Consider the following 21625-nt stretch of genomic DNA (forward strand, 5'->3'; position numbering starts at 1 on the left):
GGAGCAGTGGTCCTGTGCCAGGGACTGCATGAGACATAAGAAGCCACATGCACTGACCTCTAGTCCAGAATCGATTCTCCACCTTTTCAGAGTTTTTTGTCTTCCCTTCTATCATTGGAGTTTTTACCAGAAAAATACCTTTTGTTTCTATATGCAAATACTTTGTTGTGTGTTTATCTGACCTAACTGGATTCAGGTACCAGTAAAATACATGCAGTACTCCCAGGGAATTTGTTTGCTGACACCAGTCAACAACAACGTTCACAGCTGTAACCAATTTTACATGCAAAAATTGAAGATTATACTCAAAATCATCTGCATTATTTGCAATTTTTAAACATGATTTCCAGTATGCCTAAAAAGAATAAGAAGTTAACAAGCAACCACTATCTCTGAGTTGAAAGGAGAAATGGTTTCCACTTAGTTTACAGCTTCTGGAAAAGTAAAATAATCTTCAGTGAATATAAATGGATTTTAGTGGCATGTTAACAGTGAGTCAGAATGAAGAGGCATATAGCTGACTGCCAGTTTTGTGTTTAAAATGTCTATCCCAGACTTCTTCATGGATGAGAAAGGGTACAAATTTAAACCATAGCTGCTAAATTTCTGTAGAGTTGCTTCAAAATTTCTATTTTAGCTACACTTTTACTCTTCTTTATTTAAAGACTTAAAGAGTAAGTCAACTGCAGAAGAGTACCAGGTTTTGGTTTTCAACCAAACTCCATTAAAACACTTGATAGGTTTGTTTTCATGCCAGCGTGGAAAGAAGATAAAAGTCAAACCCATTGAAGCTGTCATCAGGTGGAATTACCATTCTCCAGACAGCTTTATCCTGGTCCCAGTCAGACCCAAATAACAATGCAAGGAATGTAGTCAGCAAAGAATTTAAACATTTAGCCATTGGAAAAGCCTTGGTTTCCTCAAGAGAGAAAAACTTTATGTGATGAAATGTAGGCATTTATTTAATAGGGTCAATAACAAACTGAAATTTGTATGTTTTCACTTAATGTCAAAAAAAAGGGAATGAAAATATGAATTGTCATTCAAACTTATCTTTACAAAGATAGTGTATATTATTTACTAGAGCTGAGAAAATTATACTAAACTGTTTTGATGATCTGAGAAAATTATACAAAAGTATAAAACTTGTCCATTTTACCTGGAGCCATGACTGTGATTGTGGTTAAATGCTAATGACATATGAAGAGATAAAATCATAAGCAAAAAGAAACAAAATTGCTTATCTGCCTGTGGATATAGATAGGTAAAAATGTAGATACAAATGTACTTATTGTGTTTTGTGAAATAATAAATTTTAAAATGTTTTAAATATATTTTAAAAATATATTTTTACTGGAAATGGAAAGGTGATGTATACTATGGATGCACATTAGAACTATGCATATTTATTCATATAAGCACACACTTCCATATGATATAAGGAGTAGGCATTCTAAATTACAACATCAAATTCTAAAAAAAAATACAAATCTGGACATGAAAACACTCTGCAGAACACGATTTCTCATATCTCATTGTTGAGCAAAGATGTCATTTTGAACCTGGGCCAAATGATGATTTGGTATTTAGAAGTCGATTGTGATATACTTCTATACATATTAATTTCTGTTAATCTCAGTGAATAGGGGGTCCCTTGTATTACTATACAGTAGGAAATAAGTCTGCTTGGTGGGGGAAAGTAGTTTGTACAAAATGTCATAAAATATGTTCTTTCTTTTTCTACATCATAATTTAGAAAAAGATGTTCTTCTTCTACATCATAATTTAGACAAACATTTATTCTAGAGGAGAATGTGGAAATGTTGGTAATGTGAATGAACTGACCTCTTTTCTTTTACCTTAGATTTGCTGCCTTCTGCCTAGTTATAATTTACATCAGGGAGGAGTCATACTAAAGACAGAAACCCCTAAAATCCCTGGCTTTTATAGCCAGTTGCCTTGTTTCAATCTAAATTCAAATTTCCCATGTGCAATACCCCCTGCTCTTTCCTCCTGCAGAGACAAAGAATGGGTGTTGGGGATCGTTGACTCTTTCTCCTTAAATCCAGCTCGCGGCTTTGCAGCAATAGGCAGCGCTGCCTTTCTTATATAATTTGACAATTGACCAGAGAGCTTTGCATGATGGAAAAGGACAGTTGCTGAGCCTGAATTGGCAGAGACAGCTCTGGAAAACCTCAGTGGAGAGACCAGCCGCGTACCTTGACAGGTTTCTGTGGGCAGGTGCAAGGAGCAGCGTGCGTGTCTCCTGGGTCTAGCAAGAGTGAGAGATGCTCCTATGCAGAGTGAAGGCAGAAGCTGTGTCCCAGGAGAGGGACACTCGGCATCTGAACCTCCTACTCTCTCCTCGGCTTTGCCTCCTCCGGATGCTCTACCCAGCAGAAATGCTACCCAGGGGGAGGAGGGACGGGGGGGGGGGGGGGGGTGAAAGAAAAGTTTTTTCTATTTGTAGGGTGAGAAGGGAGGAGGAACAAGTGGAAGGATATTTAAACAAAGGCTGGTGGGGGAGAAGTGTGACAGTTGATAGCAGGGTGGAAAAAGTAACTGCTGACCTATTTTTCTCAAGAGTTTTGGTCCCCAAATGATGAATGCCGTCAATTCTGTGTCTAGGAAATTTAGTGTCTTAATTAGGTTTGACAGGAAAGCAAAGTCCAGATTTTTTTGTAAGTGCCTTAACTGGTTATTGTAAAAAATCTGGTGGTTTTAAAATCATTCATGCATTGCTGTTACCTGCATCTGCAATCACATTTATGCTATGTCTCTGCCTTATAAGTGACCTGTCCAAACTGAAGGGACATCTCCCCTCTTCTCACATCCTTTCTTCCTCCCACCGGGGAGGCTTATGACTCCTTTCAGCCAGCAGTAAGTCTTAGTGTTGGCAATGCTAGTATTCAATGGAGGAGCCTTTATTGTATTAGCTAAGATGTAGGAATTTTCCTTTTAGAGCTGGTAAGAAAAATGACCTTTCCCTTCATCTAATCTAGGCACTAGAGGGCATCCCTCACCTGCAGGTTGCACAAAGCTATGTCCCCATACTGTTGGGGAGAACCTTGCAATGCTGAGTTCGTTCTCCCAGTCTGTCTTCCCACCCATTGTGCTGATTTATGTGGATGACAACGGAAAGAACAGAACCGATCTGTCAAACAATTCCTACTTTGGGCCCCAGAAGTCCCTACCAAAGATGCTAAAGATGCACCCCGACCAAAACAAGAATAACAGTAAACATCTAGCAGCCATGTCGAACCCCAAAAGAAGTAAGTTTGCAGAAAACAAGGGGCCACAGGATAATTTTCATAAAGTCTGGATCTTCACATGATCACCACAGCCTAGAAATTCACTGCAGTTCCTCTCTTGAACTTAGCAGTACTCCCCAAAACTCAATGATTTTAGTCTGTTTTAGAGGAAAAGAAGGCTCAGTGTTCCCAGAGACTTTTGAGACAGCTTTGGTCGATATACTTAATCACGATTCAACTAATTTTGCCTTTTCTTACCTCAAACAGGCATTCAAGAGGTTGAGCACATTCCTACCTTACAGAGATATTAAAGGCCTTGATACATTGAAGACTGTGAGGATCTTTGGTAATAATAAACTTAGAACCATCTAAAGTAATCAAGAGTGACACAATTCTGGGTCATTATAAGTCCACACAGTGCACTTGATATTTAGGGATTTAATAAGACTAACAAATCATGATGTCAATTTGTGTATTGAAATCACACCAAAAAAGCCAATGCTGTTTTCCTCCTGTTTTCTTCTCTAAAACCTGGAATAAGCCTGTGTCTTTCGTTTTCTGCCTCCTCCAGCAGCAGGAGCCTTTGAGGGATGGGTTTCCTTGCAGAAACCATGCTACAAGGTAGTACCCCTTGGAAGTAACAGCTGCATGTACAAAGGGAGGACAGCTTATACCACAAAGAATTCAATAAGCACTGCCAAGTTTGACTGAGGATTGGTTACATAGACAGAAAATGAGCTTCATTTTGTTTTCTGTTGGAATGTTAACGCACATGGTGGTGCCTTTCCCAAAAATTCCAGGAGACAAAATTAATGATTAACATGTCTAGGCAAACAGGTCTGTGTCAAAGTGAGCTCAGCCTCTTCAGTGTATTTCTTTAAAACTCACAGTAAGGCAGTCCCAGAGCAAAAGCAATACCATAGGCTTGATAATAGGTTTGCTATTGGTTTTGAGTAAAGGGCAGGGAGGCAAGCAGAGCTCCATCCCTGGGAGAAAAAGGAATCTAATTCCGATTTACAGTAAAAGTACTGTGCCATCAATCCCAGGCCAGCAGTTGAAAGAGGGCTTCCTCTCAAACTCTTCTAAAGAATAAGTAGCTGGCCACATTGCTCTGTTTATTCTTCCCTCCTAAGACCCGAGATGCATGAAGGACTGTGAGGTAGGAACAGCCCTTACTCCTCTAAACTGGGGGAGAAAATTCCCTTTTCTAAAACTGTAACTCCATTATGGCTTTCTCTTTATTACAAGCAGGTGTGATACGGACACACCTGTATTTCAGAGCAGCCCCATTGTAGTTCTGTGTGCTCAATGGCCCCTGAGAAGCTTAGTCCCTCCTCTTAGATACTGAAAAACCTCCATCATTGTGGATTCAGCACTATTTCTGCCTTGTGGAGTCTCCATCCTTTGAGATAATAAAAACCTCAGTAGATGAGGTCCTGAAGAAACCTCTTCTAATTGACCCTGCTTTGAGCAGGAGAATTGGACTAGAAGATCACCAGAGGTCCCTTCCAGCCTCAACCTTTCTGTAATACTGTGATTCTGTGGTAATATGTGCTGAGACCTCAGCCTACTTGCCTAGATCTGTATGGAACTTTCAGGTTATGATCCTAGAAGGTGCTGACCTTTAGGATGAGCTGAGCGCTCTCAACATCAAGGAGGAGGGATCTGAAATTCCCAGAGCTGCTACTCACAGCCAGACAACAAACCGAGTACTTAGTGGATTCACCCAGAATAGAAGAGATTCAGGTAGAGTTTCTTCCCTTTGCCTGAGGGGTTTGAACCTGCATCTCCCAGCTGAAGGTTTGAAGAGCCTGGCAGTATTTGGTGAATGATATTTAAACAACAAATAAAGGCCAAGAAAGTATCTCCTGGGCCTGTCTAGAGTTTATCTGAAAACAGATTTCATTCATTTATCTGTGGGGGGAAAAGGCTTGTCTAAATATTATGCCTTCTCATGGGAGAAAAAAAAATCATCACATTTTTGGATCAGCTCCAGGAAATTCACAAGTTTTAAAAAAAAAAAAGGAGGATAAACAAACCTACTTGTAGAGTTGATATAAGACATTCATCTCTCTCACAAGAACACTTGGATCATCGATTTGTAAGTCAGATCCCAGCACAAAAAGCACGGATCAATGCTGAGGAAACTGCAGGACTAAACCACTTGCTGGGAGCCACAACGTCTCAGAGTGAACTTCCATTTTGCCACTCGTTCTGTCTGTGGCTTTAGGCAAGTCAGTTCTCCTTTTTGTACAAAATACAGATTATGATATTTAACACTTTGCCTGAAAAGTGTTGTATACAAGGAAACATTTTAATTATGTTTCTATTATATTGCAATATTATAAACCCTACCTTCTACCAAGGAAGTCAAGAGTGTGACATTTGCTGCTTTTCTTCTTCCTGCAGGCAAATTCAGTCCCAGTCTGTCTAATTTTTCTCGCAAGCAGCGTCCTCCATTCTTGGATTTTGCTCTATCACAAGAGAACAGTAGGAGAGAGAAATTTGTCTTTATTCTGCACTTTTTTCCCATGTTAATATAAGTCTAGAAATTGTACACACCTTATTGACAAATGCCTGCCCTAATGCCATCAATAGAAAATCTTTCAGAGCTGTATTCTTAATGTCCTGCTCACACTGTATGAGTCTTTCATGTTGGTCCTTTGACAGAGTTAGACATTTTAATGCCTGTCACAGCACCATCAGATCATCAGACAGCTTTCCACCTAGCGGAACCCATGGTCCTGATTTGGGCACAGAGCCTGGGATTGCAATGAATGAATATAAATATTGACAGTGCAGTCGCTTATATCTGATTTAGCCACCCCAGGCTCCAAAGGCAATTGAGAGAGAAACATGCACTTCTAGAACGATATTAAAGAGATATCTAGAATGAGGGGACTTTACCCATCTCTCAGCTGACTACAAAAGGAAGCCAGATCACTACTTAAATGTGGATGTCTATGTGGAACCCAGCTCTAGCTATCCCTCTATAATTTATGTAGAGACCTGGGTACTTACGAAGCCCAATACTTACAAGAAAGAAGGATAAGGCAATAGGAAATGCTGAAGCTAAAATCCCAGCCATCATTGGTTATCTATGCCCATATCCCAAATGCCTACGTCACTTTGTTCCCACAAAATGGTTGGTGCACCCCACACCTGCTTTTCTGCAGTACCTCAGCGTTTGAAGCATTTGAGACATTTCCACTTATGCAGCAGACGTAGGTTCAATTTCTTCCTCAGCCTGAGGGAATTTTAACCTGTGTCTTTTAGGTGAATGCAGCAGCCAGCTGGCAGCGAATAACTAATGTTAAAATGCTTAAACATTGAATAGAGCAGTGACTGGAACCCAGATCTCTCCCATCCCAAATGAATGACCTGGTCATTAGATAATAGAGTCATCAGTACAGTTACACCTTCACTTTTGTCCAACAGATATTTAATTGGCCCCAGATGAGATTGAGGGACCCTCAGCTTAGAATAACCAATCACTGAGTATTAAGCATGCCTGACTAGATATTTTGAGGTGCAGGATCATGTTCCTTCAGGTAGAGGAAGGAACCAAAGTTGGAATACCACCATTTCGATAGTCATTTTTATGCACTAAGTGATACCACAATTTTGACCATGTTGTATGTCAGGAAATGTCTTCTGAGAACACTTAATTCTGAAGAAAAACTACCTGGGGAAATACCTAGATGGTGACTGCTGACAGGATGCAAAACCAACCCTGCCAGGTCTCAGGCAAACCATGAATGAGATTTGGTTTTGCTACATCTCTGCTGGTCATCTACAAAGTGTTTGAGTCTCTTCTCTAGCTGTGACACGTACCGGTATAACCTGTCCAAATCTATTCATTAACATTCTCTGCCTCGTAAAACAGAATTAGTGCATCCAAGCTGCTGTCTGGGAGTAGTCCCTGGCTTTTGCTAACTCCTGAACCATGCCCAGGGTTGATTTGGAAGAGTGATGCTTGATCTGGGTCAAAAACTTATGGGGATCATTCTAGCACTTTAACAGAAGGGACAAATGAGCCCCCACGTTCAGGCTGATGCCCTTGCATTCTTAATAGCTTGCACTGGTATTGATGAAGCCTGGGTGAATAAAGTGAATATTTCTGTGACTATTAGCTGAAGGCCTCTCCAAGGTGAAGCAGTAACAGAGGAAAATTTTTGTGGCTGTAGATTTTGGATTTCAGTGCCTACAGAGGCAGTTAAATAGGGCTCATGCCCCTGAAACAATTTTACAGTCTGTAGTGCTTACTCTGCAAGACGGCTCGAGACAGCTCTTGGACTACTACATATCTTAGAATATTTCACGTTGATTAAAATGACTTTCAGTATAACTACAGGGATCAGTGTGGCCTTCAGTGACAGCAGTGAAATAGCCTATGACTTTCCAGCTAGTTTTGATCAAAGGGCATTCAAGTAGCTTATGCCATCTAAGTTGACGCCTCAGGGACATTGCGACTTACATATGCCTGGCTGAATTACAGTTGCCTCCTTGTTTTCCACTTGCAATGTGAGACACAATCTGCCACTTTCCTCTTCTCTGCTACTGCTCTCTGCAGGTGTCTACTCTGGTCAGTGAAGGGTCAGAGGCAAAATTGTACCTAATTACTTGCTTCATCTCCAGTATGACAAAATGAAAAAAATAAACCTAGCGTATTCTGTTTTTTCTGCACTCAAAAGACATGCAAAGGAGAAAGGAAGAAAAAGGCATCCCTACACCTCCATGGTTTTTGTTGAGTGAGGACTGTAACTACACTTGGTAGAACAATTTACTTAGAAATAGTTTCTCAACAAGAAGTCAGATTTGTAGCCCTGGTGAAATTTTCCACACACTGAATGTCTTTTTTCTTTTTTATTCATAAAAAGCCAAAGAAACACCTATCCATCTCTGATGAGTAACTGAACCGAGGGGGTAAAAAAAAAAAACAGATCACTGAAAAATGTAAAATTTCCCTGAAAAATGTCAACACAATCTTCATTTTTCTCATGTATTAAAACTTTCCCTAGAAACAGTGTTCACTCTCAATCCACCTCCTTCTGGTTTCCCAAACTGTGACCACCTATCCAAGTGGGGAAGGAGAACAAAACCTATTTGCAGAAAATAAAATTACAAAAATTACAGCACTGCCTAGGACTTATTATTCTCACCTTCAACTTACCTTCTCAAAATACCTCCTAAGAGGGAAGCATTGAGGCATTCTGGTGGTGAAAGGCGCCTCTTCACCTCTGCAATGGTCACTTTGTACTTGGAAGTGGAGCTGAGGAGAGATAAGCGACCAGGAACAGAGCAGAACAGGTCGGTGGGGTTAACAACACAGGTGCCACCTACAAAAAAAAAAAAAAAAAAAAAAAAAAAAGTTAGAGTGGAGAAAACCTCATATTCCATGTTTTGAAAAGTAAATAATGAAGAACAATTCTGTTGTTTACTTGTGGTTGTTTCTGTTGTTGTTTTTGTTTGGGTTTTTTGATTACTTTGGGGGGGAGTGCTTTTGATTTTGTTGCTTTGAGAAAGATGAACAGATTGAAATTTCAGTCTGGGAATAGTGAACTATTAGATCTTACAAGCTTTACAGTCAAATTACATCATTATGGCTACGTCATTTGATTTTATGCTCAGTAAAAACTACATATTGTCAGTCTTTTGAGTCTTGTATCTAAAATGATTAACAACCTAAGATTGAACCAGATTCAGGTATCACTCAGGATTTTAAAAATGCAGTTGGTGAAAAGCTTAGGATATTGGTTGTAATGAGAAATGTTCATTTTAACTCTCATAGCAGTGTTTAGGATAACAAAGATGGAACGGCACTATAGGTTTGCAGTGATTTGCAGCCAGAATGGCTTTCCACACCTTTGAACTCTTACATACTCCTTCTAAAGTTAGGTCAAATCCTCAGCTGATGTTAATGATTGAAATCTATTGAGCTACATCAGTTTATCTCAGGTTAGTTCTGGAATTGTTTATTTCTTGAAAGTGGCAATTACTTGGCCTGGGTCTAAAACTGCTGAATGATCACCAAATCTTTCAATGAAGACTGTGATCAATAACTCCTCAGGCAAAATCAAGCTTTTAACTTAAAGTTAATATGTGAGAGAGCAAGAGAGAAAACTTTCTCTGCAGTGGATCCAAGAGGATAGTACAAACTCCCAGGGAAAAAAAAAATCTTAAGGACTAACACATATTTTATCACCAAGTGCAAAACACTTTTCTTTGACCTGCCTTCTCCAACCTAACTACAATAAAAAATTCTGTGGAAGAAATAAATCTTACCACTGCATGCGCAAGTCTTCCCTGGGGGAAAGATGAGAAAAAAGAATGAGCTGCATATGACAGTGATATAAAATATCATATAATTCAGTGCACTACTAGAAGGAGTTCAGATGGTTTCTGTGAGGACAATGATATAAAGACCTTCTTACAGCAGAATGAATCTGTGCTCATCTTTCATGTTTAAAGGAAAGATACTGTATTTTTTAAACTACCATGATAATTTCTTCTTTCCTGTGAACACCCTAATCTTTTTGCACTGCAAGAGCTCACTTATTATGCTTAAAAATTTTAGTTTGTAATCTAAATTCTGTGATGTGAATAGGATATGAAAAGATAGGATAGGATAGGATAGGATAGGATAGGATAGGATAGGATAGGATAGGATAAAAAAAAAAATAATAGCTCGCTGTAGACAAGTTCCTAACACCTTTACTTTATCTTCTTCCACACGTAATCCCCATTAAAATTAAGACTATGTATGTTCCAGTTTTAGCAGAGACAGAGGAATATAACTGAAGGATGAAACTTCATTAAAGGCAGATTATTGCTTGCTTACATAAGGCAAACAGAATTTCTTTCCAAATATTTCAGCTCTTGAAGGTATATTTAAACATTTGTGCTGACAGCAAAACCAGAAAAGAACATCTCTTGGTATAAATCCCAGATGGGTGAGATCCTGACTCAGTACAGCAGGATATTTTATGACTTTTCTAATTATGCTACAGGATAGATATTAGTGTCCATTTCTCAGACAGAATGTAGAGACAAATCATGTATCACCAAACATATAGACACATCAAGGGCACTTATGCACATTTTTGCACAGCTCAAAGCTACAGTTCGTGAGCTTATGTGCTCAAATACAGAAATGTGATGCCACGTGCCTGAAATGTTTCTGGGTTTTTGTTGTTTTGGTGTTTGGGTTTGTTTTGGTTATTTTTTTTTTTCATATCTGAGGCAGGGCTGCACAGAAACCTGTAAATATTTTCAATCAACATTTTCAAACTTCTGGTCTGTCAGGTACAATTTTGAAGAGTGTTAACACTGAGTAGATTTGTTTGTCTGGCGTCTCCTGCCACACAATACATATACACACGTGTACATATATACGTGTCAAGAAAACAGTAGCAATGTGTACATATTTATTTACTTCAATAAGTCTGTAAAATTTATAATGAGTAAGACTGTACTGAAATCAGTGTCATATTAAAATTTATCTTCTTGCCAGGTTAAGCCAGTATGTGCACCATTTATGCCAGATAAATAATTGTTCCTTTAATCCAAAAAACTGTTACCCTGCAGCTGCTCCTACCCTAACCAGAATTTACTGGAACACTTCTCATTACTATTTAGAAGAAGGTTGTTTACAGTCTAGAATGTTTAAAAATACCATGCCTATGCAATATGATCTTAAACAAAGCAATTTCAGGTAAGCCAGGTACGTGTTAAAAGTAAAAGAAAACAACAAGTCTAAGTCATTTGCTCTCCAGTAACATGGAGAACAAGTTGCAAATTACAAGAAGGTAAAATCTGTTGCATATAATTATTTCACTATATTAATTATTCATTGACACAGCAACAGAGAGCGGTGTGGTGCTTTCTAGGCGAAGCTATGTCTTTGTCACAAGCTGCGTGCAGTTTTGAAGGCACAGACCTCCTACCACAGACACCACCTTGGAGAGGAGATGGATGAAGTCCTGGCCTTTAGACCAGGTGGTAAACAGAAAAAGTCATGGCAGTAAACAAAGGGAGGGCTGCCGGAAAGAGAAAGGAAAGGATAAGTGCAACCACACTGCAAGACGAAGGGTTAGGTTTCTTGCCAAACACACATGCTTTAGTGTATTCCTTCCCCCATATTCTGATCATGCATTAGAGTGGACAAACAATTTTGTGAAGTGCAGCTCAATGGGGAGAAGACAAGGTATGTTTTAAGTCACACTAAACAGCAGGGGCAACAATCAGCTTTTCTTTCCCGTCAACCCAATGCCACTGTAGGTGCTGTTGGAAAAGTCAATCCTTGTTCAACTGTTGAGCTGGTCTTGTCATAACAGGGTATTTGAGAGGTGGGATACTAACAGACACCAGCTGAAGAAGCAGAAGAAAATGCCCTCAAAAATAGAATGGAAATAATGCCTTTCATGAGTTTAGCAGTTCAACCTGGAGATCCCTATTTCTCTTAGTGGCTTTTTCTTGCTTTAGAAATCTTCACAGACTAGCATCTGGTGCCGGATAGGTAAGAACCCATCAGCTCATCAGATGAAGAGCCCCACACATAGCCACGGCAAAGCAATGTGCCTACCAGCATGCATAAAAGAAGGGAAAACTGTGGCCATTGCTCCCTGACTAGTTACCCACACCATTGCAAGGCTAGGAAAAAGAACAGGAGAGCAGGAAGAAGGTGAGATAACTGGTAGGATCATCCAGCAGATTGCCTCAGCAATTTCGTGCTCCGAGTACCACGTGAAATGGGCCTGTGAATGTTAAAAAGACTCTTTTTAGGACAACCGTTTATTCCCACAGGGAAGTGATTACATCGTCTGGTCTGACATCATCTGTTTCCATAAGTTACTGTGTTAGAGATGACTGTAAATGGTGATAGTTGTGCTCTTACAGCTATAGAGGTCTAAAGACACAAGCAAGACAAGATTTAGATGAAGCGGGAATATCTTTTATATTTTAACTGATAGATTTGGGGAAAAAAAAAAAAGAAAGAAAGAAAGAAGGGAAGCTTTCAGGCACACAAACCCTTCTTCAGGGCTTCTCTTCCATCCAACTCTATTCAATTTCTTCTTTCTTCATGACAGGGTTTTACCCTCTGATCTTTCACCTTCATGTTGATTTCAACAAATATGATTGAGAGGAAAAAGATGGGTGAGGAAAAGATATGGTTTGTGCAGCAGATCACATTTGGGTGAAAGAGCTGGGCTCTGGTACTGCCATATACTGAATCACTTCAGCTACCGAAGCACCTCAGGAGACTATATATAGCCTGATCTAGTTGAAGATGTCCCTGCTCATTGCAGGGAGGTTGGACTAGATGACAATTATTAAAGGTCCCTTCCAACCCAAACTATTCTATGATTCTATTCTATTCTATTCTATTCTATTCTATTCTATTCTATTCTATGATTATTGCCAAGTGGTCTGAGGGAGAGGAATAACAAAAGACTACGTTCATTTTTGCTAGCTTACTTTTGGGGCTCAATCCTTTTCCCTCTAGCTGACTGGTTCATACTCAACGCAACATACTCCTTTGTGTGAAGTGCGTTTTTGCTTTGTTTCCCAAGCCTAGAATGAACAAAAGTTAGGCTATGTGATACTGAAAAAGGTAGTCACAGCAAAGAGCGGGAGAGTATTTTCCCTTCCTTATTCCTGTCTCCCCATCAAATAGCACAAGTCAGTACAAAATGCCAACACAAGCTGATGACGGGTTGTGTAGATGACAGCAGCGAGAACAACAGAGCCATACTCTAACCCAACAGTCTTGTCAACACAATGAAAATTCCAATAACACATGATGCAAAAAAGAGCTTGGTCTGTTTTGATTGCAGGTTTCCCTTTGTATAGACGAAGAGGACAATAGGGTGGCTGGAGTGCGATGATTTATTCTGATTTACTTAAGCGCTTGGGCATCTGCTGTAATGTAAGTCTCCCTGACTCCTTCAGAGTTAAATATTTGTGCATCTTTTCATTGACAAAATCCAGATTCTCACATATTTTATGCTTTTCATGAGTAATGCTATTGCTTTATTAGGAATGAGAGAGAGAAATATCAGTTGATGTCACTGGATGATTTTTACACTTTAAATACATTTTTTAAAATGTGTGTCTATAATTTTGTATAGATACACACATCCTTACACCTGCAAGGTCATTTCTTATTTGTTAATTATAACAGCTGCAATATGATGGGTATTTTATATTCATTCAAGATGTGGTAGTCCCTTTCTCCAAGATATTCACCCATAAATATGCAGTTATGGAAGGAAACATCATAATACACTGGTGACAACAGCGCAGAAGTACTGTGACAACAGTGCAGAAGTACTCTTTATTTTGTTTTTCAGGATATATGCATGTTTGTGTACTTGTGTACATTATTAAGTATAAGCACGCCTGAGTGCCTACAGATTAATCTTATATAAAATATTAATAACATGCTATGCTTTTTATCAGTCTATTATTTATATCTACAGGTGCTGTTAGAAGGAGTCTCCAGCTTATAGTATATCTTCTGCTCTGTTCTGAAATTCTGGCAAGTTTACAGTACATTACAAAATGAAGACATGAAAATCTGCCTCTCGTTAGCTTTTTTTTTTCCTAGCAAGTAGCAAGTCTAAGCAAGCAGTTTGCTGTGTAGAGTTTATCAGTACTATTTAATCCCATATTCAGTTCCCAAAGGTCTATTAGCAATTTAAAATGTTCTACAAATTATCCTCACATCACCCAGTCATTAATCTCAGGAACTAAATATTCAAAATTCTAAAATTCATCTACATTTGTCAGGAAAAATAGTAAGTACTGCTTTTTTCCAGTTATTCTTTTGGTTTCGCTTAAGTTAACAAACTTTGCATCATGTAACTAGTCATATAAACGAGCTCTTTTCAAGAATATCAACAATTCTGAGATAGTGTCCCTCACTACAACATTCATGGTAGGGAAAGATGGACATGCCTGCATGCACAAGACAATTTTTTTTTTAATATGAATCCAAGATTCAGTAGGACTGAGGGGATGGTCAGCAGTTTTTAAGACCAGCCTCTTAGCTACACAGGTTTTAAGGCTATTAAGACTGTTATGAGTTTTAAGTTTAGACAATGTTAAAAAAATAGCTTGGGAGAAGCAAGGTATTATGGTGGAAAACAAAATAATAAGTTAAGGGAGGTTGTTACAGGAGCTCAATTTTAAAGATTGCGTCAACGTGCAAGGGGATGTTAAATCTCAGGCACCCAGAGCCAGCCCTCCGTTACCAGGATGTATCAGCACTGATACAGGAGCACTTCTACAGCTCCTGGGGTGAAGGATAGGACCCAAACCAGACCCAAAAGAAAAGAAATCTACTTTATTCCTTTTTCCTATGCACAAGCCATAAGAATTCATCAGCACTTTTCAATGCCTCTCTGGGCCCTCTCTGGGCCCTCTCTGCGGCAGCGCTTTGGGAACATGGCTGTGCGTTGCTGGACAGTGTGTGTGAATCGGTGTCGGGTCTTGTGGAGCTGCAGGACGAAGGTTGGGCAGGTTGTGCATGGTGTGGGTTGTGTGTGGGAGGGTGTGGAAAGGGTCTGAGGCTCTGCCCGTGGTGTCCCACGAGTGGGCTCTGCATGGGGCAGAGCGACCGATGCTGAAGGAGGGGAAGCTGTGCTCCCCCAACACTGGCAGGTTGTGTGGGGGGGGTGTGTGTGTCTGTGGTATGTATGTGTGTGTGGTGTGTGCCCACCTGTGTTGTGCTTTTTACACGCTTTGTTCCCCACGTGTGTGCCTGAGTTTGGGGGATGCCGAGGACTGCTGGGCGCGGTGTGCATCCCACGGCTGCGTGGTTCCGAAATCTCCGCTGAGGCAGGCCAACCTGGGACTGTGCGGATCACGACAGCCCCACAGCTCGGAATGGAGCAAAGGGGGACACAAAAGATGTAATACACCACCTCTACCCCAGCAAGAGAGGGGAGCAGCACAGATCCCCAAAGCAGGTGAGATCCCTACCCAGGGGTTTTCCCTTCCCTCTCCCTGCATAGCCAGAAAATAGCCCTTTGAAGATCAGCAGGGAAAACAAACAAACAAACAAAAACCCACCGAAAAAATCAAATCAAAACAAGACAAACCCTCAAACAAACAAGCAAGCAAGCAAGCAAAAACCACCCAAACCCCAACCTCACTTCTCTTCCCCAAACTTCTCCCAGAGGTCTTGCTGGTGCCAGCACCTACGGGAGCCGGCTCCGCTCCCTTCCCGGCTCGGTGAAACGCTCGGAGTCCGGGCAGAGCCCACTTGAACCCTCTGCTTAGCCCCCTCCGGCCTCTTCCCCAGCCCCAAACTCCCGGGGAGCTGAAAGTCGCCGACCGATTTGGCTTTAGTCGGCTGGCAGATTATCTCAGCTGGAGCCGCGAGAGCCATTAATTAAGCCAGCTATTTAGGATTTTAATGCGATTTAAATTGGCCCTTGGAATAGAAAAGAAAAGAAGAGAAAAAGACAACAGTGCTAATGACAGTGCATTAGGATCCGAACACAATGATGGGCTATTACAAGAGTCCCGAGGCTCTTGTAAGGTTCAGAAGAGCCGGGAAAAGGGAAGGAAGAGGACAACAAAGGGAAGACAAGGAGCGGATCTGCCCTGCCTTCGGTGGGCTCCTGGCTGGGCGGGGGGAGACGGTTCAGCCTCGGGGACCCCCGTCCGCCCCACCGAGACCTTCACCTTCACGGCCCGGAGCTGCCAAGGGGGCAGGGAGCGCCGTCCTGCCCGGCCCTGCCTTCCCCTGGGGCGGGACACGGCGGGGCTCTGGGGCGGAGGGTGCTGGGGGGGTCCTTAGGCACACCCCCACTTAGGGGGTGGGGGCTGGCCGGGTAACTCCGGTCGGTTTGCCAGAGCAGGAGATAGCAAGGTGTAGGGGGATGTCCCCTCTGCCCATTCCTGCATCTCGGGATGGCTGGGTGAGACCGTGGGGAGGTGGTACCACGTCAGCACCCTCTTTTTTTCCTTTTCATCTGCACACAAAATAGCAGGGAAGAAGATTGTCCCGGGGAGAGGTGCAAGGCCCTCAGCCCCTGCCTCCACCCGCCTCCTCTAACCTCTTGCCCAAAGCCTCGTCCTTAATGACTGAGTCGTTAGGAGGTAGTTTTGAGTGTCAAAAATTAAAATTAGAATGGGGGAAAGGATCAAGGCTCAGCGAGTGCCTTTCAAATGAGAGGTGATACCACGACTAAATACATAAAAGGCAGAGGCGAGAAAGGGGAGCGTCTTTCCGCAGTTTTTATTGGTGGACTTTATGGTGACTGATGCTTGAGCTTTTAAGAAGAGGGTGGTTTTTTTCTTTTTCTTCTTTTTCTTTCTTTTTTTTTTTTTATTTTTTTTTTATTTTTTTTTAATCAAATAAGATCTGAGGGTTGTTCCTAGCTAGGCACTAATGCATTCGGATGTCAGTCACCTCTAAGCGATTTGACAAACTCAAGATCTCTTAAAACGTGCAGAGTTCAGATCATATTAATTCCCCAAAAATGTTTTGATTCAAAGTAGTTTGTATTTTATGTTGCCAAGGGCAATCGAAAAAGAGCTATTGCCGATAGGTTGGCCCTTCTCTCTTCATGGCCCAGAGGCGATAGCAGTATTTAAGCTTCTGAAATTAGCCTGGGGCAGGAACGATGGATGATCACAAAGCGAAACAAGAGCTTTTTTTGGAGTTTGCCATCTCGATTTCATAAAACGATGCAGGCCAAATGTCACCGTGTTGTCTTTTTAATCCAAATATATGGAGGTGAGGACACCAAGCCTGCATACACTTCATGTCCGAAGGATGGGGAAGAGATGGGTGTGGAAGGGGGCTTGGAGGGCATTTTAAAAAGGAACCCCCCCCCCAAAAAAAAAAAAAAGAAAAAAGAAAAAGAAAATTTAAAAAGAAAGAGAGAGGGAGAGAAGGGAAAAGAGAGAGAAAAATCAAACAGGAATCAGGTTATTCTGCTTTTAAAATGGCAACCTAGAGAGGAATTAAAAGGGAATGGGTATGTAATAAAAGCCTGAGACGATTAATAGGAAAGTATAAGAGGGGAGGGATTTTTTTAATGATTAAAAAACACAGACGACTCCTGTAAATAGAAGCTTCATTTCTTCAAGTGATTTCTTTTGAAACGAGCGATCTGAATATTCAACTTTAAGGCAAAGCTCCACTCTGTATGTACAACATTAATATGATCTCTGCAGAATTTGGTACTCAGAAATATTAACATATCAAAGCCGCTGCCTGAGGCTAGAGAAGCTATCGATACACGAGCAGTAGGAAAAGTAAAGATTATTGGTTCTGATGGTTAGAGCAGGGAAGCTCCGGGCTAAATCCTGCACACCATTAACTGAAAGTGATAGCATGGGGATCTCTGCCCTGGAATCGGTGGCAAATATTTTCTCTAGCTAGTAATTAGCTCGCCAGCACCTAAGCCTTGCAAAAATCTTTTACTTTCCTAGCCTCATTAAAAGCAAACACCAAACCACTGCACTAAACAATCTAGAAGGCAGCTGATATGTGCAATGGCAGCCAGAGATGGAAGCAGGGAAGAGCCGTGCTTGTGATGTTTGTCATTCCTATCAGTATTAACACCAGGACTGCAAACCATGGCACTTTTTAGAGATTGCTTTTTTGGGGGAGGACTAGGGAATGGTGTGTTCCTCTGGGAAAGTGTATGGGAAGTTTTCTTTCCTCTTTCTTTCCCGTTTCTTTCTTTCTTTCTTTCTTTCTTTCTTTCTTTCTTTCTTTCTTTCTTTCTTTCTTTCTTTCTCCCCCTTTCTCCCCTTTCTCTTTCCTTCCTTCCTTTCTTCCTTCCTTCTTTTCTTCCTTCCTTCCTTCCTTCTTTTTCCCCCTTTTCTTCATGCTGTTGCATCTAAAAGACTCATAAGCAACCTTTTAAAAAATATATGTATATATTAGTGACAAAAATAAAATAAAAAATCTGACACAAGATGTTTAAAATATTAGGGAAGCCACTCTCGAGTTAATATATTCTTATTGATGTATTACTAGAAAAGAAGTGTGATTTATTTATATGGGATACTGTATAGCGCTTAGGCGCAGGATGTTTTGATTACTGCTAACACCTATCGCTTTTTTTGAAGTCGGACAAAATATTTATTATGTATTTTTAATATACATTTGAAACTTATACTCTTGCCTTTGATATCTTCCCTGAATATGCCAAGAGAGAGCTAGCAGTGCAGTAGTAGTTCAGCACTTAGATCAGGGTAGAGAAAACCTTGCATTTTCATGCTGGATTTCCTTTACTATCAATCTTTAAATCCTTGAATAATTTGATCGCTTTAAAACGAGAGAGAGAGAGAAGAAGAGAGAGTCTTGACTACAATCATCTGCACAGGTAATTGGAATCTCCTTAACAGGAGCTGGAGAGCTGAATAAACCGGAGTTGAGCTGAGCTGAGATTTGAGCCGCCCATCAGCAGGGAAATGAGAACCGCAGTCAAACACTACAGGCACAGACCCCAGCTGATGGGGCCTCTGTCTTTCTCTCTTTCAGCTAACGATCTCCCTTTCTCGGAGGTCAGCTCTCGGATCAAACCCGAAAGAATTATCCCTCTTCCTAGGGATAATTAGAATCCTCTGAAATCCGACAAACACGGACCTAGGCAGGCGCAGCCACCGACAGCACGACTTGGGCAGGAGTTTGCCAGCCCGCCGCGCTGCCAGCCCTCCCCACAGCGTCCCGCCAGCGGTGCCCAGGGAGGGGCCGGCAGATTTTGGATTTACCACCCCCTCCCCAAACGCCTTTCCCCCCCACACCGTCCCTCTCCCCGCCGCCGGTTCCGCCGCTCTCCCCCGGCCGCGGGGCTGAGGCCGCCCGCCGCGGCGAGGCGGGGCCGAGCGGAGCGGGGCGGCCGAACGGAGCTGTCCCTTCAGCACCACCGCTCCGTCAACGCCGCCGCCATCCCGGCCCCGGCCCCTGCCCCGGCCCCGGCCCCGGTCCCCGGCCCCGGCCCCGGGCCTCGGGCCCGACCTCATCCTCGCCCTCCGCCCCGGTCCCGGTCCCGGTTCCGATGCCGGCCCCCGGGGCCGCCCCACTGCCAGCCGCCTTTCCGCCCCGCGGGTCCCGCCGGCCGCCCTGCTGAAAGCCCGGAGAAAGCCTGGTGTGAGTCGGTGTGGGGAGAGGGTACCCCCAGACCTCCCCCCCTGCGGGTGTAGCCGCCTGTGCGCCTGCTCTCCGTCTCCACTCACCGCCGTCGTGTGTGACTATTGCCGCAGAGTAAAGTTTTATCTAGGGAAGTGATGGCTAAACCCGTCCCTCTGCCACGGTAGTATCACATCGCCTAAAATATCTCCAAAGTATCTACTTTTCATGGTGGGTATCATGGATAAGAAAGGCAATAATGGGACAAGAAATGCGCATTCCAAGAGGCTGAGTCGTGAAGTGTCCTCTCTTCCACTGCATTATTCGTTTTGTACTGTGAATGGAAGTATGCGTTTGAGCTTGTAAGAATTGCGTTCCTACGTCAGGCCTTTAGACTACTTTTGTTTCTCTTCTGGGTAAGTGACGGCAATAACAAACTCCCCAGAACAGTCAGATTTCGCAAATGCTGAAGAAACACGTATTTAACAAGAGTTCCAAATCTTTCCTCGAACTTTGACGTTAGATATTTACATTGACAGATGGTTATCAAATGAAGTGACACTCAAGAACGAGTTCCGCACGGGTCTGTAGCGCTACTGAAACCACATTTCCAAAAAAGCCCCTTCCTTTCCCCACAAGAGATCGAACTGCCGATTTAACAGCCCGGCGCCAGGGAAGAGGTTTCTCAAACTCGCAGGGATCAACTCGATTAAACCGGGAATGATAAAACGAGTCAAGAAAGCTCTGGATTCAGCGGGAGTATCCGAGAGCTACCGAGGAACAGATCATTTGTAAAGTGCAAATGGACTGTGAAATGTGAAGTGCTCTAAGCTAGTTTGAAGGTACTTCTGTCAAATGTCAAATTATCACTATTTTGGTAGTAAATCCAAACAACGCTAAGCAGTGGGGGAGGGAAGGAGAGAGAGAAGAGGTGTGGGGTTTATGTTTACAAAAATTGATAGACGCAAGTATTTGTAACCTCTTACCTCTTCTTATCACACCTCCTTGCCCGTTCAGTACAAGTCCACACTGGGCCTCCACTGAGCTCTTAAGTAATGAGGGGGGAAAAAAGGAAAGAAAAGAAAGAAATAAATCAGACACAGCGAGATCATATAGCTTTTGCTTTGTTACACGACTCGCACAGAACCAATAGTTAAGGTGAACTGGAAAAACCCAGTTACTCCCACATCAAACTCAAGTGCTCTGGCGAAATCCCACCGCCATCCTGCAGTCTGCCCCTACCCCATGAAATGCAGAATAATTATCACTTTCATTTCCATTTAAATACGAGTTTCTCCCGAACTGGGGACTTAGATCGGCAGTTACGTGGCAGGATAGAGAGATAAAGTACTCTTGAGAGAAGTTGCACGCACAAAGGTAAAAATCCACTTTTATACAGTATTTTTGTATGTTGACCTGTATACTTGTATATATACACAGAGTTAAATTCATATCTATGTTTCGTGACACACATATACCGACTTACAAAGTGTGCACAGAAGTAGACAAAGAGCACAAACAACAGATGACCTATTGGGCTTTGCCGGCTACACAGAGTCGTAAGGGGTGTTGTAACAATGCGTGTGTCCGCACATAGGTGGGGATGAATATGCATCTGCGTGCACACACACACAGAGGCACCCATGTGTGAGCGTGGGGTGAAGAACCGTCCAAAAACCTGCCTAGGGCTTCTGGTGCACATCCGAAGAGATCTCACTTCTTTATTCTCCTGTTACAAGGCTGATTATTTGGGGATCTTCGCCCTCCTTAATAAATATTTTTATTGGAATGATAAAAGACTTGAAAGGGTTGGGTTTTCTTTGGGTTTTTCCTTATGTTGGGGTTAAAAAAACACAACAAACCAAACCTAAATCTTTGCCCAGTGGAAATGTGTTAAAGACGCATTTTCCTCTACAAACAAACGAGGTATTGGACATGAAAGAGGCCTTTAAGGGTGTTAACCTACTCAACAGCCCGTGAAGAGTTAAGTAAATGCGGAGAGAGTCGGTGCATAATAAAAACCCCACTTTACAAAACAACCTTTACAGTCCTGGCTCTCTCCCCCACTTTCACCATATTGGCGCTGGCCCTGTAAGACCTTCCTTTTCAAGGCTCTTTTTTATTTTAAGTGTTCTGCCTTAAAGTGATTATGAAATCAATATGAAAAAAACTTGGCGACTGAGCATAAATTAAAGCGGTGATGGGAAAAGGTGTGACAGTTTTCTTTGTTGCCCATGGAAAATCTTTTTAGGGCACTGAAAGATGCCACTCCAGC

At 42.0% G+C, this 21625-nt stretch overlaps 1 protein-coding gene across 2 annotated transcripts in view; it reads right to left on the bottom strand.

The window, feature by feature from the left end:
- The window catches only part of TFAP2D (transcription factor AP-2 delta), a 54331-nt gene that overhangs the window by 28600 nt on the left and 4106 nt on the right, over nucleotides 1-21625 (bottom strand). For both annotated transcript variants that reach the window (XM_030037947.2, XM_030037948.2), the window contains exons 3-5: nucleotides 20337-20397; nucleotides 8425-8590; nucleotides 5607-5725 (exon numbers count right to left, since the gene is read on the bottom strand). In XM_030037947.2, coding sequence (XP_029893807.1) covers nucleotides 5607-5725; nucleotides 8425-8590; nucleotides 20337-20397 — 346 coding nt within the window. The remainder of the gene's footprint in view (nucleotides 1-5606; nucleotides 5726-8424; nucleotides 8591-20336; nucleotides 20398-21625) is intronic.

Source organism: Aquila chrysaetos, chromosome 15 (genome assembly GCF_900496995.4).
Source record: "Aquila chrysaetos chrysaetos chromosome 15, bAquChr1.4, whole genome shotgun sequence".
Taxonomy (NCBI): Eukaryota; Metazoa; Chordata; class Aves; order Accipitriformes; family Accipitridae; genus Aquila; species Aquila chrysaetos.